Source organism: Cryptotermes secundus, unplaced genomic scaffold (assembly GCF_002891405.2).
Source record: "Cryptotermes secundus unplaced genomic scaffold, Csec_1.0 scaffold455, whole genome shotgun sequence".
NCBI lineage: Eukaryota > Metazoa > Arthropoda > Insecta > Blattodea > Kalotermitidae > Cryptotermes > Cryptotermes secundus.
In genome coordinates this window covers 154,612-174,322 of record NW_019734967.1, presented here as the reverse complement: position 1 = coordinate 174,322, position 19,711 = coordinate 154,612, and the positions used below count along the sequence as shown (strand labels likewise).

General features: G+C 40.0%; 1 protein-coding gene across 4 annotated transcripts in view; it reads left to right on the top strand.

Annotated features, from left to right (window-relative positions):
* Positions 1-19,711, top strand: part of LOC111869079 (protein argonaute-2) — a 96,108-nt gene that overhangs the window by 71,025 nt on the left and 5,372 nt on the right. For all 4 annotated transcript variants that reach the window (XM_023860292.2, XM_023860293.1, XM_023860291.1 and 1 more), the window contains 6 exons: positions 3,268-3,452; positions 5,077-5,173; positions 6,656-6,762; positions 11,026-11,155; positions 14,848-15,047; positions 16,288-16,409. In XM_023860292.2, coding sequence (XP_023716060.1) covers positions 3,268-3,452; positions 5,077-5,173; positions 6,656-6,762; positions 11,026-11,155; positions 14,848-15,047; positions 16,288-16,396 — 828 coding nt within the window. In that variant the 3' untranslated portion in view covers positions 16,397-16,409. The remainder of the gene's footprint in view (positions 1-3,267; positions 3,453-5,076; positions 5,174-6,655; positions 6,763-11,025; positions 11,156-14,847; positions 15,048-16,287; positions 16,410-19,711) is intronic.

Here is a 19,711-nt window from a genome sequence, read left to right as displayed (position 1 = left end):
GAACCCTGAACAGTTTTAATATTTTTACGATTGACATTTGTCAATATATATGATGGACATATATTTTAGTTATTTTAAAGTGAAGACAAGGCATACAATGTACTAGTTTGACGTGAATTGAGTAGCACCTGAAGATGGCATTCTTATGCCGAAACATGTAGTGAAAGTGAGAGAAGAAGATAGATAAGTGTATGCACTGCAAGACGGAATAAACAAATCATGAACTTAAATCAGTGCAACAGGACGCTAAAATATAACATTGTGTCATATTGTGACGTGTTGGGTATGTAACGTGACAAATAACTTCACACCATATTGGATATAGCGAATTTATTGCACATTCACTCTTACATTTACACAATTTACAATCTCCCAACTACTGCCACCACCAGTATTACAATTACTTCTGCTTCCATTCACTCCGGCGAATGCTAGACTGCATCTGACTGGTTACTTTGGTTACTCTCTCTAGTAACTCTGGTTACACTGACGAATACTCTTTGTTATGTACCTTCNATTTACAGTCTCACAACTACTGCCATTGGCAGGCAGCATCACAATTACTTCCACTGTTCTCGGCGACTGCTAGACTTCCACTGCACTTGGCGACTTCACGATCACACTGTGTCGCTCCTGATCACCACACTGCTCAGCCGGCTTTTTATACTGTTCCCTGTTGCCTTGTGTTAACAGCGGTGTCCTGTGTTATGTCACCGCAGGGGAGGGGGGCAGAGTGTTGATGGGCCTGTTACCGTAGCAGTGGCAGTGACTCCGATGCTGTTACATCACCACTTGGGGGGGGGGTGTTTACCGAGAGTTGCGCCGTCCACGTCACAATATAACCATTAATGTAAATTGATATAATGAATTTATATAGCACAGGCAATTAGTCTTACTTTCTACATAATCTTCTGTGATCACACTGTGCAGCTTATTAAAGTGTGGTTTAATAGGCACAGTTACTATAAATATTTAAGAAAATAATGTGTTAAAATGTCACTTACATATAGTGTTCAGTATTAACATTAGTATTGTATCTTCAGTAATTTCTCAGTGGACATCATAAAGAATTGCTCTTCATCCTCAAACTAAGAAATATGAAACCTTGAAACTTCTGTGCCCATAGAACTTCAGTGTGATGTTATTTTCAGGGCCACAGTTCTGATTGCAGTACCACTCTCTTTGATGAATGGATGCAGATATAGTAAAAATATGAGATCTTATCTGATGGGTGTTGTGTCATTATGAAATGTACATTATGAGTTAGTCATAAGAACATAAATCCTGATTGCCCCTAAATATGGAATTGGGTGAAGTGGCTGTAGGTATGACTGCTGCAACATCACTAAGTGGTCGGTCTTTTCCCCAGACATCTTCTATTTCTGTGTGATGTTTTATACAGTTTCTTTATACATGAATTTAAAGTAGATTCCCACTTCTGTTCATGTTGTTTGGCTTGCGGCGTGTAATCTGATGAGTACCATACTTGTACAATTTAGTGATTCCTGTTTTAAGACAAATGGTGTGAAAGAAGGTATGGTGTTTTTACCTTAAAATTTCACCCCTTGTGGTTAAATGTATGTGGATACAGTGGGACTCCTTATATGCACTTTTCTGTAGTCAGGTGAAAAGTTGTGTAAATTGCAGGAAAATAAAATAATCGTAAGCTTAGTGTTTGCCTTTACCTTAACCCTTAACTTGAATGCTCAGAAAGTAATGTGGGCACATTATAACATGTAAACTCACAGAAACGTGACATATACAGTATTGTGATGCAGGATGAAATCGTTTGTTAAGCAGTGTGAAACTTATTGCACAGTCTCTCTTGCAGATCATATTGATTTCTTAGAATATCTTTGTTTTTTTATCCTTTGCCATAGGTCCAAAATTCCCCATATTCTTTAGTGACACATTGGTTTTCTATTATTGTAGTCAGAGATCACTCATAATCATACTCTTTTGCACAGGAAATGCAATTCCACGAGTTTGTTAATACTCCATAGTGTGTTGAGTTTCTCTTCTAAAGAAGTGGTATTTCTTTCCTTGTATGTTACCATCATGCCTTATTAAACTCACAGATTGAAATAAAATAACTGCAGTGCATGCAGCATACTCAGCTAATAATTTAAACAACAGCAACAACAACAACAACAACAATACTGAATAAGTAGAAAACAGAGAATCCAGCAGTTGAACAGAGAGGTTGGTGAGTCACAAAAAAATATTGCTTGGGAAACTCAATATAATGACACGTTGAAAACAATCACAAGCTGAATTAATGATTTCAGAATTGTGACTAACCCTTCAGAGTAGCTAATGGTTGGAAAGGAAATTTGGCTAGTCACAAAGTGGCAGTGAACCCAGGAAATTCAGATTAAATGACACATGAATTCTGTGGGAACTAAAATCATTGATGTGGTAGGAAAATTAGTGGGTCAAAAAATGGTATGGGAGGGCATATGTTCTGGCAGTGTATTGTTACGTGCAACTTTTGGTCATAGATTTTGGTTAAATGTATTTACAAGTATATAATTATGTTATTTAAGACTTCACACTTAATCCTCTTCGGTTTGAATATTACGAGTGTGGTCAGATGTATCCAGTAAAGCACTAGCATTTGTGTCCTCATCTCATGAAATACTGGTGTGGGGATCTGCAACTGTCTGCCTGCTGGCCCATGGGCTCTTAGGAGGAAAGGGAAAGTTAGAGATGTCAAGGGGCATGATGTCTTTATGGTTTGTAGGCACGTATGTTGTAAATGTTACCAGTGTAAGAGACTTCCCCAGGGATGTAAAGAAGTAGGACTTAACTGAATGTGATCATTCACTCATCATTTGACACTAACCATTATAGTTGAGACAGAATTATTTGATAACTGATCCATTTGTTCTTTTCTGGATTTCACCTCTGTCATTCTTTACTTTATTCTTATCAACCTTTCATTTTGTTTTGATAAAATATGAAATGGACATGTTAGCAAAAATAAACTACATGGAGGAAACCAGAATCCTGTTTTTTGAGAATATAATATGTTCTTCTCTAAACAATGCTATACACAGTCAGGTTAATTTGGTTCTTGCTGCAGCTCAGACTGGCTGAGTGCCAAGTATTTGTTTGCAGGATCTTTTTATTCTTTAAAAGTGAAACGCTTGTGAAAATTATACAATTTTCAGTATGTTGAACTGGTGTTCAGGAACACTGAACATTCCCTTTCTCCATAGGGCAAGTGTGGAGTTCAGTGGTGTTCACTCCTCCTTTCTTGCTTAGGTATTTAATGAACCTGTGATATTCCTGGGGGCGGATGTTACTCACCCCCCTGCTGGTGACAACAAGAAGCCTTCAATAGCAGCAGTTGTAGGCTCAATGGATGCACACCCATCACGCTATGCAGCCACTGTGAGGGTCCAGCAGCACCGGCAGGAGATCATACAGGAACTCAGCAGTATGGTCAGGTAAGTAACGCCAGTAGCACGACTGGTACTAAAGTTGGTTTTTGAACATGACCCTGAGCCATCATTAACATTTTATTTCCTAGAGGTTCATCCTGATGTTATCCTCCATCTCCTTGGGCTTCAAAGTGGCTGTTTTCCTGCCAACAGTACTGCAGGCCCAGCCAATCACAGCTTGCTGTACTTCACCATTCTAATGGTGCTAGGGGACCTGCATACATCATGTTACATAATGTAGCATTTACTTGTGTACCATGTTCCTTTCTGAGTGATGTACACCCCAATTTTTAGGAGAAGAAGAGTGGTAAAATGTTTAATAAAGGTATCTCAGAGAATTAGTTGCATAAATTATGAAAGTATTGTTACATGCTAATGACTAGACAGGGTTTTGAATTGTTAATTGAATTTATGGAATGCTTATGACTCATAACTACAAATGTTGAGGCTCACTAATCTACATGCTCTACAAGTCACCATTGTACACACTGAGTCATCTGACGCAGTTGTGTCTTCACTGAGTGTTGCTGTAGTGGGTTCTAAAAGCTCTGCTCATGGCTAACCACCAGCTACAAGTGATGGTCAACTCATGACTGGCTTGTCCCATTGGTCCTCATTATATAGCCTTAGCATGGGCTGCATCGAAAACACTGCTTCCAACCATTGTTCTGTTATTGCATGTGTGTTCCTTGCCACGGAACATGTTTACTGAGCGGTTGCCTAGGAGCAGCCATCTCATCTGGCTCCACTATTCCACCTTTCAGGTGTCATGTCACATTATCAAGAATAAAGAAATACATTATCCTGTTGTATGTTAGTTTTAATAGTTTTGGCTAAAAATAACTGTAAAATGGCTCCACAGAGTCTGATATTGGCATTTTAAAGTTTCCATCACTTAATGCTGGTCCTGAGCAGCAAAAGAAAAACCATGAATTAGAAGTGCTCCAGCTGGAAAATATCATGTCATTCTTTTTTTTTACTTACTAACTTATGGAGCTGAGCCCTTCTTGAGAAGAAGCCAAATCTGCAGCTACTCAAGAATTTCCCAGCATTTTATGGAACCCGAAGGTTCATTGGCATGTTCACAGGAGCCCTCCATTGGTCCCTATCGTGAGCCAGATCAATCCAATAAATACCATCCCATCCTGTCTCTCTTAAGATCCATTTTAATATTGTCCGCCCACCTATGCCTTGATGTTCCCAGTGGTCTCTTACCTTCTGGCTTTCCCACCAGTATCCTATACGCATTCCTCTTCTCCCCCGTTCGTGCTACATGCCCTGCCGACCCCATCCTCCTTGACTTGATCATTCTAATTATACTTGGAGAAGAGTACAAGTTATGAAGCTCATCATTCATATTTCTTTTAGTTTCTCAAAATTTATGTATTGCCTTATGTTGTATCTTGGGAAATAAAGCTGGTTGTCCAAAATTTGTGGGCATATCCTGACACTCAGTAGTCCCAAATATTATCAATTTTTGAAAATCTAATTTATTTTCAAGAGGCAAGGAATTGACCTGATGGAAATGCCAGAGGGCATCAGTTGTAATGTTCTATATGAAGGGCACATATGTGTTACATGGTATCATGTTTTATCAGCCTATTAATGCAACACAAATTGTATATTTCAGAGAATTGCTGATCATGTTTTACAAGAGTACAGGAGGCTACAAACCACATCGGATTATTCTGTACCGGGACGGAGTATCTGAAGGACAGTTCCTCCATGTGAGTGTCAGTAGCAGTTCTTCATTTGGAAATACAGTAGAACTAGTAATAAATAAACGTGTCATATTTATGTCAGTAAATATGACTGTATGAATCACTAAATTTGTGGGAGGTGGATGAATGAAAGTCATTGGCAGGCAAATCTTTCACACCATTTCATGGGGCTTGTATTATCATCCAGTTGAGTATACCTTATTTTCTTGACATGATTCAGTATGAAGTTCACTGAAAACAATTCTCAGGGCTAAGTACTCCAAGCTGCTGTTCAAGTAACTTCATGGAGCTGGGTTCGCCTTGAGAAGCTAGTAATTCTTGACCACCCATATTCCCAGCATTCTCTTGAACCCAAAATTTTATTTTTCTGGTCAATAAGGCTTTCCACTGGTCCCTGTACTAAACCTGATCAATCCAGTCCCTGTCCTTTCTTTTTCTGTTTTAAAATTCATTTTACTATTTTCCTCCAATCTGCATTTAAGTATATGTACATTTATACATGGGTGCACTCAGTATCATAGTTGGTTGGGACACTGTGTTTCAAATCAGTAGGTCATGGGTTCGGTTCTTGATGAGGCCACTGGCTTTTTCAGTTGGCGTAATTCATCCAGCTGCACTATGGCCCTGGGGTTGACTCAGCCCCTGGCAGAAATGAGTACCAGGAATCTTTTTGGGATTAAAGGGCAGCCGGCACATAAGGCTGACAACTTCACGGCCATCTGTGAGCTGATTGTCTAGATAATGTGGGACTCTCAACGTCTCACAACCCTATGGGCCTCCACAGCCTGTTACAGGGATAGCTTTACCTTTTTTTTTTATACATATAATTTTCAGTTGACTTTGCTTGTTATTTCACCTTTTAGTAAGTGTCTTTGTGACATTACATGTAGGATCAGGAAACATTTGTAGCATTGTGGGTAGTATCTTCTGGATATGACTGTGTGTGATGTGGAAGTTTACTTGTGGTATAAGGTGGTATACTGCCTTGATCTTCAGGGATACAGAGCACTCTCCTTGCCTGTTTGGTACAGGCCTGTTTGACCCTGGAGATTGAGCCAGTAGATTCCCCTGAAATGGCGGTAAGCTTTTACCAGTATCCTGGAAGATAGTTGTTGCTCTCCATGGCATTTTTTCCAAACCTTTCCTTTCATGGAAGTAAAAGCTCCAGTTGTGAAGTGGCATAGAAGGTAACACAATAAAGTGTGACAAAGAAAATTGAAATTTTGTTTGTATGCTCTTATTGCAGATTTATTGCTTATTGTGGTTGAATTGTAACAATGGTTGCAGCATACAGTATTCCAGTTTCACTTGTGATGCTATGCACTATGTAAATCTGGTTTCATGCAAGTGTGCTCTGCTTAAAGAGAATAAACTTGTGTGTTGCACATTTTGAATATAAATGAAGGGTCAGTGCATCATTGCCTGGCCTCCAGTGATTTGTGTTCCCACAGGTAAATGTTAAACATGTTTCATGTGCTGTTGGTACAGGTTCTGCAGCATGAGCTCACAGCGATCAGAGAAGCTTGCATCAAGTTGGAAGGAGACTACAAACCGGGCATCACATTCATCGTAGTTCAGAAAAGGCATCACACAAGGTTAGCAACTTGTACCACTTGGTAAAGACCATATGGGCCACTGTTTGTCTGATACATTTCTGTTTAAATGGTCTGAAACAGTTGATGCTGCGTTACTGTTGTTTCGTGGTACTGCTATCACTAGAAGCCACAATAATGCAGCAGTTAAACCTATCAGCTTCTGCTTTTTGCTGATATTAATGTATGAATACCATACTGAAGACTGTAATGAGTTGCGTTAAGAAATAACAGAAAAACTAAGCATGTTCATATCTTGTCACCTGAATACAGTATGCTTTATTTCATTGCAGTCCGTGCACACTCATATTTTATTATGAAATTAAGAATGTATGTTTCGCTCATTTCATTTAAGCAAGGGGGAAAAAATGACAAGATGATGTGTTCAGAGTCTGAAAAGGTGAGTAGCAGGTAATAGACTCTGAAGCAAGGCCAGAAGGTTGGAAGCAATCATATTGTCTGTTGCATAATGTCATCTGCAGCAAATTTCATATGTGTATTATTGGCCTCTATGCTTCCTTTGTTTGCATACTGAACACCTACATTTGTTATACCACATCTGTTCATCCATGATAGGATCTATTTTTCCCAGAGTTTACCATTACTGTGTGATTTCCTTCTTGTGTCTGTAATGGATCACCACTGACAGAAGGGGCCAGCTAGCCAGTTCCATTTCCAGGTGTAATGCTACAGTCACAGTAGTGGGAGACCTGGCTCTTGATTCCACTGCTATGAATATGAGCTTAAGGCATGTCAGATCAACTCATGGTACTTCATATGCTGCCACCACTCATGATCAACTTCATCTTGTCTGTTCTTGTCCACACCTCTTGGGGGGGGGGGGACCCAAAAAAACTGCCACTTAATCATTAATTTAATTCACTCACTGTTTAGTTTCCCATGTTCTTGCCCAATTTACATTGGTCACGTGGTAATTAAAGGTTTTAATGTGAGCCTAAATGAGGTGAAACCTGTTATCAGGGTTTCTTTGTTGAGTGTTGGATTTGAGTACTAAGCTGATAAATCTTAAATAGAAGAAGTTCAGTGGTGAGTTTGTCAACTTGGGATTATGAAATCTAAATGTTAAATGAAGGAAATCCATAAATTGCTGGGCATTAGATTATAGTTCCACTGTGCTAATATTCTTGGGGTGAGCAAGCAGGCAAGTCTGTGCAGAGTTAAAAAGCCTGTAAACCTGTTTGCAGGATAATACTCATACATACAACATATTATTCAGCCAAAAGCACAACTTCTTTTCATATCATACATTCTTCACCCTTCCCAACAATAATAAAATGTAATGAAGTGTAATGTAATATGAATGTTACTGTTTCCATCATCATCCTTCATCTTATCACCTGATGGGTTTTCTCCTACCTGTGCTATATGGTTCTTCCTGATATCCTAACATATGTTACTAGGATCACACCTTTGTCTTTCCTGACTTGTCCCTTTCATGGCTTTCCCACCAATATCCTATACGCATTCCTCGTCTCCCCCATTCGTGCTACATGACCTGCCCACCTCATCCTCCTTGACTTGATCATTCTAATTATACCTGGAGAAGAGTGCAAGTTATGAAGCTCCTCATTATGCAGTATTCTCCAACCTTCTGTCACTTCATCTCTCTTTGGTCCAAATATTCTCCTCAAACGGGTTGTAACTACGATTAATTATTACACTATTGTGGGTTTACACAGTTTACAATCACTACACACTAATCTTCTCAGCCTGTCTGCAGTAGTTTTCATCTATTTCTAACTTGGAGCTGTACAAGTCTCACTGAATTGTACACTCCAAATAAAGCCTTCAGTTTACACAGTAAGTTGACACTGCTGACTTCTCGTCTGTCACTCACTAACACTGATTATCACACTCATAAAACTTTCAAATCACATGTTACATCCTCACAGGCTCACCTATATTCTTCTGCAATCCTGGTTCCAATTTGTGTGCTTTTGCCGCTGCTATTTCTCTCTCGTAGCTTTAACTGAACTGAACTGCCACACACACTCACCGTCACTTCTAGTTCAATCTCTTCTTGTGATTCTGCAGCTACTGTTTCTCTCTCATAGCTCATAACTGACTCCGAGAACTCACCTCAAGAACTGACTGAGAACTGACTGAGGGCTCACTCCAAGAACTGACTTAGGTATTTCAGTCTCTTCTATAAGCCCTCGATCAGACATGGAAACACAGCTTGCTCCCTGTTGTGTACAGAGGTGTTGCTAAGCAATACGTTGATTAGCTGCTGCCGAGATGTGTTTACTGCAGCACTGCGTAGCAATGAGTGTGGTGCGACTTGGGTTGGCACAGCATGGAGAAAACACCGCTTTCCTTATTGCTGCATAATCGCTATGTTTACAGATTTCTTTGGCTCAAGAATTCTTCCTTGGCGTAAATACGCCACAATATTAATGGGATGTATAGCAGTGTGTGCTGTACCACTGTCTTGCTTAAAATAACCATGTTTTTTTTCTGTAATGCTCTTAAGAAAGTGATGAATAATGTCATTGACATGCCACTCTGAATTAATAGTGTGTTAAAAAAATGTGGGTTCTCCTATTTTTGTAGCAGTACTGGCACACTGCATAGCAGTCTTCTGTTCATGAAGGAGTACTTCAGAAATCTGTCTTGGATGAATAGTTCTTTAGTATGTATTATTTGGGCATTGATATACCCAGTCAGATGGAACTAAGAGTCATCAGCAAAAAAATTTAAGTTTTGGATCAAGAATGCCAGTGTGGGGTTCTTTCGCAAACGACTGATAAAAATGCATTCCTCTCTGGCTTTGAACCTAATTTTATATATAGCAATAGACATAACTTTCTAGCCACTCCATGCTGTTGTGCCTGCTAAGCTAATTGTGTCATGAATTTTCAAGGTGAATGTTCTAATTTGGGACCAGCTTTCCTGAACCCTTCCTTGGGTATATCTTACCTAAGAAAGATCCAGTTGAATGCAGGGTGGAACTGAAAGGCCAGGATATTAGTGGCAGAACTTTCTTTTACATGATTTACGTGATTATTTTCATGTGTCATATGTAAACCTTGCTGTTCAACTGTATATTTTACTATATCAATTCAGTACCATAAATGAGAACATGAAATAGATTTCTGAATGATCTCACAGGAACAGAGACAGAGAGAACTGATATGTATTAGTGAATCATTTCCAGCTGCAGAAATTCCCTTATTATGCACTGCCTCCATTATCGTTTATCTTGCATCACTGAGTGTCCCCCTGTTCATGCATTTCTCATGTAAAGCACTAAGATTTTTGAATATTAAGAATTTTGTTAATAATTTAACTTACCACATTTTATCTCTTTTAAAATATTTATACAAAACTTTGAACTTGATGTACTGTGTAATATTATCCTGATCATGTTGTTATTTGCCTTCTGAAGATGGCCGTTAATGGATCAGAATGTATAAAGGCATCACATACACGTGCGCACACACACTCTCATTCTCTAGGGGGGATTAGGGTCAGGCTCATAGTTACATATTCTGACAATTCTTGGATATTATGAATAGCTGTTAGAATGAGCAGTTTTGCTGCTAATTTTAGAAAGTCTTGTAATATCAAAATTCTCCCATAATGGAATTTCATTTATATACAGTAGAACTTGGTTATAACGTCATCAAAGGGACCTAAAAATGGTGTCGTTATAAACGAATGTCGTCGTAACCGAAATGGGCACTTCCACAGTAGCCTTATGTTAGTCACGTAAAAATCTACCAAAAACCGAGTTAAAATGTTGCATTTTTTAGTGAAATACGTAGTTAAGTACAGACTAACGTAACATTAACATGGAATTGCCCAAATGTGTAATATCAAAGACATATTACAGCGCTTTTCACTGACAATACACACCGCACTAATACTGTATATTAAAGGTAGGCCTACTCACGAAATTACAGTAGATTACAACAATTGTTGTGCCTTACTGTACATAGATACGGGTATAGTAATCAGTTATCTTCATCTGTTTCCTGTTACTTGCCCAATACACACTTTCTAAATTACGTTCAATGTCCATACCAGAGAAATTCAGGAATGAAAATGACGATACATACGAGGTTGATGCATCTGTGCATGTCGTACTAAGCAAGGTATAAAAACAGTTGCTTTATGAGGAATTAGTTCGTACCATTGAATATTTGACACAATAGACAAGGTGTCGCAGAAACCGATGTTGCTATAACCAAGTTTTACTGTATGTGTTTTCCTCTATTTATTAATGATATGTTTTATCTGCAGGCTCTTTTGTGCTGACAAAAAGGAGCAGTCAGGTAAATCTGGCAACATACCAGCGGGAACAACTGTTGATGTGGGTATTACACATCCAACAGAATTTGACTTCTACCTGTGTAGCCACCAAGGAATTCAGGTATGTTACAAGAGCTGTATGGGTTAACTCTTACAGTGTCAGCATTGATTGGGTTGATCTTGGGCACTAATGTGTCTACCTGGATATGATTTCAGGTCAGGTCATATGGGATCTTTGGCAGACAAAATGGCGCTGGGGCAGGTTCCCCATGCTGGTTCTCATTGCAACAACTGCAGATAGTCACTAATCACTCCAACATTGATGCTTTATAATCTCATTACTGACAGTGCCATTAAATAATCAACTTCAATAAAGAAACTCAAATAGAAGCCCCTAGCAAACATCTATTTTTGCTACCTGCGCATCATCAGGAAGCTGTCAAAATAATGCTCTTAATTTGAGCAACAAAGATGGACTCAGTCTGAGTAAAGTCGGGTTTCATCTCTATTTCTATAAACACTCTCCATAACCACTGAGTCCCTTCCCAGTGTGCAGTACCGCTCTCCAAATCTACAACCTTGCTCACATTGGAGCATCTGTGCATTGGGCCACCTAAGACAGCTGGATGGTGTGCCCTGAAAGTGGTAACTGAAATGTATGCTGAAACATAGGAGAGACCTCAACACATATCGTGGCTAAGCACTAAAAGCTGAAGTTACACAATACCTGTACAGTTTGTGTTCAAAGAATTATTTTCAGTATGCTTGATGTTTGGAGATAGGCAGTCAGAGGGCCAGCGTGTTCATTGCCAAGGTTTGTTCCATTTGAGTACAGATGGTGTCACATTAATTGGGGTTGTTGATCGCGCACATTCTGCTGGCACTTCAGTGGAAATGACAGAGGCTTAAGTTTATGGCTGCATTTATGGTTGTATGCAAGCCAGGTCTGTATAGACAGCAAAGGAGATCTTCCTACCTTACACAGTGTATGGCTGGGCTAAGTATGGCTGTATTTGTCATCTTTACAAGGACTGTACTTGGGTGTGGGTTGTATCATGACTGTAGAAGCATGTTTTTGTGGGTTTTCTGTTTGTTTATCTCTGGTAAAGGTGTTGAAAGCAGGTTTTGTATTATGAAGAAAAGTGGAGAAAGCAAGGAAATGTTATGCATTGGGGTGATCAGATCTTTGTATGTAATGCCATAAAAACAAATTGAACTGCAACAGGGAATGTTAGTACGAGGGTTGGAACTTTAATAGTGGCAACACTGCTGTAGAGACGCCATGCAACGGATCCAAACAATGTCGCTTATACCACACGTTAGTTACATACCTACCTTACCTCAGAGCAAATGGACTCTGCCTTCACACATCACGCGCACATGCAGTGATGAGAAAAACAGAGCCTCATGTTAGCTGGCGGTCTACAGGAGGCTTGTGGGGAATCTGCAATGCCTTACAGAACAGTGGCAAGGTGGGTAAAAGCCTTCAACGAGGGACGTCAAGATGTGGCAGACATGTGTTGGCCAGGTCATCCTAGTGTCAGTGAAGAAGAAGTGTATCCTCTTTCCGTGTTACTGGAGAGTGATCGACACCATATCATTCGTAAGCTGGCCCGAGAGCCATTCTCAGCATATATGACTGTGCTTCACAGTCTGAAGGAACACCTGGGCATGAGAAAAACTGCATCACGATGGGTTCCGCATGATTTGATGGAAATGGCTACAATACGACGCTGCTCGTAACCACTTGGAGCACTATGAGCACGAAGGAGAGGCTTTCTTACGCCGTATCATTACGATGGATGAGACATGGGCCAAATCATACGAGCCACAAATGAAACGCCACTCGAATGAATGGTGTCATTATGGGCCACCACAAACATCAGAAGTTTGTCAGAACCCCAGCAATGTGAAAGTTATGGTGATTCTTGTGTACGACTGTGATGGTGTTATCCTAACGCATACCATTCCCCGACAGCAGACCGTCAGTGCGCAGTAATACTGTTCATTTTCGGAACACAACGTGCAACCAGCTTTGGGAAAGAAGCGGTGACACTTTCTGCAGAACCCACCCATCATTTTGCAGGAAAATGCTTGGCCACATGCCGCACAAGCTGTGGCTGATTTGTTCGATCGATGGGGCTGGAAGTGCTGTACCATCCACCGTACTACCCGGACTTAAGCCCTTGTGACTTCGACTTTATTCCTAAGATGAAGGAACCACTTCGTGGCATTCACTTCAGAATTGTTCCAGAGATTCTTCAGGCAGTAGACTGTAGTTTGGATTTATTTCGCACTTTTATGCACAACTTGTAATCCATCTCTTCACCAGATTGGACATATAAACATAAACGGAGGCTCCTGTCAAATAGAAATCAGAATTAAATAATAACACAATATAGCAACGGATCTCGGAGGACCACAACAGCCGTCTGTGTATACATGCCCGCATAAGCAACACCATATATCATTACAACGACATACTTTGGAATATAATTATATGTACAACCCTTAACTGTACTTTAATTATGTAACTAGTCCATGTTAAGACTTTTACTTTTAATCTAATTTTATATTTTATATTATTGTATACTATTTCAGAAATCTGATACTACATCGTGTAATTAGCACACAGTTCAGTAGCTAAGAAGTTTTTAAGTGTATTTACCTGATGATGGCTTCTTGAAAGCTGAAACATGTAGTAAAGTACTACTTGATACTACAAACATGTATTATTAATTGTTGTGTTGTGACAACTTTCAATAAAATACATAATACACAACAGGATACATTCACTGAAAATTGTCACTACAGTTTAGAAATCACTCCCCCACATGGACCGGTGTTGTCAGTCAAATTGCTGCTTGGTAGCAGCTTCCAGCAGTGTAGCATCCTCAGTTTCTGTGTCCAGCGACTCCTGTCCGTTGCTGGCTGACACCTTTCTGCTGCAGTTCCAAATTGGACTAACTGGCTTCCAACTGCCGAACTGACTCACAATGCACAGTTGACTCCTTAAGTCGTCTTGGCATGGACCACATAGAAAACACCTCTCAACAGTTTTTCTTCTGTTTCATCATGTAGCTGTCAGCATGGACTGTGTGCAGAACACCACTTCCCAGTTACTCCACTGTTGCATGTGAATCTGTTTTATAGAAGTGGGTGTGTTTTTACAGAGCTGTTCGTTAGCAAAGGCTGTCTCTGCTGGCTTCACAGTTCTTGTCTTGAGCAAATACCGCACAGTATTCTTGCCACTGGTTGTGCCTTGTGCAAAAGTCCTGTGATCCATTAGATTATTCCAGTATATCCATATTATAGTTGATGGCTTCACGCCACAATTCATCATTTATGGAATTTGTACACCAGTGTAGTGGATGTTATTGTACAAATTGCAGCAGCTTAAGGAAAATTGTATCAAGTGAATATTAGTGAAAGTGTATAAGAGGTACATAAATAATGTAAATGCTGTATTGATATGGATCTGATGTGACTTAACTTCCCATACATTCAGATCCTAATTCATGCCATTTTGGAACTTTGTGCTCATACATGTGCAATGTTCCCTCCAGTCATACCTACCTCCCAATGTGCCTGCCCGCCCGCCCACCTGCCAATCTGGTTAGCTCACTAACTGAACTACGTGGAGGAAATTCCGTCGACGGTTCATCATTGTATTCACAAGAGCAAGCCAGTGGCCCTGTTCTGATCCACTTGAATTGACATGAATCCAGTGTTGTGGATACTTCCCTTCATTTTGTGTGACATGCCGTGTGATGTGTTTGCCATGCTTCAGAGCTGACCTGTTCTCAATTTCAGGGAACAAGTCGACCTAGTCACTACCACGTCCTCTGGGATGACAACCATTTTGACTCGGATGAACTCCAGTGCCTCACGTATCAACTGTGTCACACGTATGTGAGGTGCACACGATCTGTTTCCATACCCGCGCCTGCATACTATGCACACCTCGTTGCGTTCAGGGCCCGCTACCATCTTGTTGAGAAAGAGCATGACAGGTATGTACTTGGGTTCAGCTTTGGAGAAACTAGTAGCCACTCAGCTGGACATGAAATTTCCTGCCCTATATAGAATTCAGAGGTTGTTACAATGTTCACAGGAGTCCATTACTTCACCCTCTTCCGAGCTGCTTGGTTCCAGGTTATACCCTCTCATCCTGTTTCTTTAAGATCCACCTTATTTTTTTATTGCTAGTGGAGTGGGACTAAGTCCCTTTTACTGCGGCCAATTCTGGCCTATTGTACCAGCCCCAGATGATAGGTGAGGGTGATTGCGGAGCAATTGGTGGAATGAAGATTGGCAGGGGAAACTGAAGTACTCGGAGAAAACCTGACCCAGGCCCACTTTGTCCACCACAAATCCCACTTGACCAGACCTGGGATTGCACTTGCCCGCCGCGGCGGGAAGCCAACGACTAACCGCTTGAGCTACGGCGCGGCCCAAGATCACCTTAATATTATTCTTCCATATACGAATTTCTCTTATACCATACCATATACCTGAATTTCTCAAGTGGTCTCTTCCCTGTCTTAGGTTTCCAAACTGTAGTTATGTATTCAGAATTACTGGGTCTTTGGACTTTGTCTATCATCCGATATTCGAGAAACTAGAAAAAATGTTTTGGAAACTGGATCTGTTTCTGTCTGGCTTGGGGGGAGAAGATACCTACTCAGTTAGGTCCTTTAAGAAGAGCTAACCTCAATCACTGTACAAGTTTTCAAGTTTCTGGAATACCGTACAATGGATAAAGTCTAAAAACCCAGTATTTCTGAGTATTATACACCATCGTCAGAACCCTTTAGAATCTGTAGTTGTTGTGTGCATTTCTAATCCGTCTCCGCTGAGTGAGGTGGTGGAAATGATGGCACATGTGGCTTCTATTCTGTTAAGTTGAGGCTTTTGTGGTTTTCCTTAGTCCCTCCAAGCAAATGCAATGATAGCACCTCAAATTAGGGGATGACTGCTTCCTTCCGTATTCTTACAAGTTCATTATTTACTGCCATCCTACAACTTGTGGCTGTGTATTCTGATTTCCTTGTACTATAATTTTATGATACTAGTAATGTGTTATCTGTTCTGTTATTTCTTCTGCTTAGGGCCACATGTTCTCCTGACATCTTAGTTCACTTTCCATTTCTGATTTTTAGTGTTCTTACCAAGTTTCTTCAGGATACTGTTCACAGTTAATGGTCCTGTTCTATGTTTTATAACGTTGGTTTAACAATTATCTGATTTCAGTGGAGAAGGTTCTCATCAGTCAGGATGTAGTGAGGATCGAACTCCTGGTGCCATGGCACGTGCCATTACTGTACATGCTGACACGAAGAAGGTCATGTACTTTGCTTGATGTGAAATTGTTGGTAAGTAAAAGCAGTAGTTTGCATTCACACTTATTCGATGTTTTACAGAAATGTCCAAATGGTACCATGTTGATGTTAGTTTCCCTGCCATTTGTGATATGTGCCATACAGTAATTCTCTTGTAACATCTATTAAAAATTTGTTCTCATTCCACTGTGTCCTTGCATCATAATATGGGAAAGAGATTTTGAGTGTGTGCTGGAAGTAAAAAGTGCAGATCTTTCCATGCCAACAGTCTGTGGTACAGTACTCCACCTACTCCATTAGGTGTAACATCAGTTGTGACTAGTGCGTTTTTTTTTGGCATTTAAAAGCTTTGAATTTGCAAGATTGAATTGAGAAAAAATTTCTTGTTCTTGATATGCATGTAATTTTTCTATTTTCAAATTTCAAAAATTTTCTGATAACAGCTTTTGCCTTGCATGATAGCCATAAATCACATTTGTCTGAATGGAAGTTTAAATTTCTCTCATTTTGAGAGTTGAAAAACTGCTGGTTGTGATAAATTTGTATCCTATATATACTAGATGCTCTTTATCCTTTGAGCATTGAGTGTGTTCCTGGCAAGGTTTGCGTTCCTGTGGTGTGAGAAAAACAAGTGAGAAATAGGTTTCAAGGTGAAGCCATGAGCTGCCAGGTGTTTGCCTTAAGTGCCATCAGAGTTACGAGACAAAAGCATTTGTTCACCGATTTACGATGTTGTGAGATTCTTTTCTAATGCAGAGTTTGGTTAACATAAAAACCGTACATCACATGAAGAATAGTTAGAAGTACAGGGTGCCAAAATTGTGTTGTTTTAGATGATTGTGATGATTAATAATGTAGAACTGACAGCTATGAAGTGGCAAGAAATTGCAGTGTTTTATGAATGTTTATCTGAAGGTGGAAACAGTGAAAACTTGCACCAGTTGTATACAGAAATTGTTTGTATGGATTCAAAGATAGAATGAAGTGTCAGTTTCCTGCAGTGTTGTTACTCAGTGACAGACTGAAGATGAAATTCTACCTGAGGGTGGGATATGCAAATAATTAGAGGAATAGGTTTTCCTTATAATGAAAACCTTCATTTTGCAAGAACTTACCTTCACTCTTCAAGGCAATAGCAGTGAACTGCTGGTATATTTTGATACACAATCTAATTACAACATTGTTGATGTAGATGTGAAATCTGTTATCTTAAAAACATCAGCAGTGAAAAGATCTGTGACTGTAATGTTGACAGAATTGGCAGACAGCACAATACTGCCACTGTACATAATTGAAAAACTGTGTCTCATGCACAGGTACCAATAGAGCTGATAGTTATGTGTGAAAGTAAAGGATGGATGGCAAAATGAACTGAAGAGGGATAGGGTGTAATTTGTCTGGAATGGGAGACTGCGAGTAGGGTTGAGACAACAAGGAGTGTTTTGTGCTGGATGCATTTAAAGGTTATTTAACATGGAACATCAGATCTGTGATTCACACAGTCATACCTGCAGGGATGAATTCATAACTACATGTTCTAGTGAACTGAGACATTTAAGGATCATTTGACACAGTTGCATTCTGAATGGAACAGCAGTTCTGGCAGAACTGGTAAGTGATGGTCAAAGGAATTAGAAAGTGCTGTAACTACAGTAATGTGAACGGAAGGAATGACAGGGAAGGTGTTGGGAATGTCGCATTAGACGTGAGTGTGTGAGCAGTGACTGTGAGACAGAAGATGGGAATTGTCAAGACACTGAAGCTGAGACAAATGATAGGAATGGTGAACAGAGCAAGGCTGATGGAGCTGAATGAAAGCTAGTGACTTCGAGTAGGAAAGCAACTCAGTAAATTTCACATATAACATGTTTTTTAATGTTTATTATCTTTAACACATTTGCGAGTAAGGGTGTATAATTAATACAAAATTTCTTTTCCTTTGGAGATGTATTTCCTGGTGGGAGGAGGGGGAGGTTGTCTTACATTCATAATCACCTTCCTTTTGGGCAGATACAGTAACACACAAAAAATTACATGTTTCAAATTATTACAGTGAAATAGGTCTTTTGGAGAACATTTTTGTTCTTTTCTTGATCTTGAATTTCTTCCAAATTCTTATCTCTAACTAAAAATCTATTCTTACTTGTGCCTAGTTTATTTGAATCATATTGAGGCAGCAGTTCATGAGAGTTCTAGGCCACGCCATAGCTCAAGCAATTAGTAACTGGCTTCCCACCGTGGTGGCCTGGGTTCGATCCCGGGTCTGGTCAGGCGGGATTTGTGGTGGACGAAGTGGCGCTGGGGCGGGTTTTCACAAAGTACTTCGGTTCACCCTGCCAATCTTCATTCTACCAAATTCATCATAATCACCTGGGGCAGGCTACAATAGACCAACTACTGGCCACCGTGCCAAGTGGACCCACTTGGACTCCACCTCCCACTAAGCGAATAAAAAAAATATACTGAGTTCTAAAGCCCTTTGACATTCTACGTTCCAGTCCCATAGACTGTTTTCTGTCATCTTACAGAATGGTTTGAGGTTAGATCCCAAATTTGGCTTAAGTGTCCAATATTAACTGATATCCCTAGGTATGCTTTTGCTTCTATAACATTTCCTGGAGCTTGGCCATTTATTATATCCTTTATCAGGTCTTTTATGGAGCAACATCCTTCCATGTCACTGACATGTCCAATGACTGACGTCCCTTGAAGAATGAACATGTGTAGTTTACTTCTATGTGGTGTTGGTTTCTTGATAGGCCACATAGAGAAAGCCCATTCTAAGTGGGATATCTGGATCAAATGACATGTGATCAAGTCATTAATATGTCTGCCTACCTGTTCCTTGACTACTTACGGTAAGGGGTGGACCATACGGACTCCCTCTTTAACCTTTCAGCACCATAGTCGATACATGGCACACCAGCAGTTTCTATCACATGGTGCCGTCTGACATATATAGCACGCATGGTGCAGTGGTAAGGTTCAACTTTATTTTGAACTGTTGTTTTTCACATAAAGTAATTCTTTTGGTATGAAATTAAAGAGGAAATTGCATATTTCATATCATATCATATCATAATTGCATCATACAAGGTGTGGCAATAAAGAACCCGGATTACTTTTATGACTCATTTCCGGCCACGTCATTGACGAAGAGGAGGGTAGGGCATTGACCCTTGGACTTCCCTCTACCGTCACACAAAGTTTCATTCACGTGCATCGGTTAGTCTGGCCGCGACCATTGTTAGAAGCGGATCGTGTTTCTGAGCTCCGTCGGAATAATGCTGAGTGCTAATGCAGAACAACGTGCTAACATCAAATTCCTCACAAAA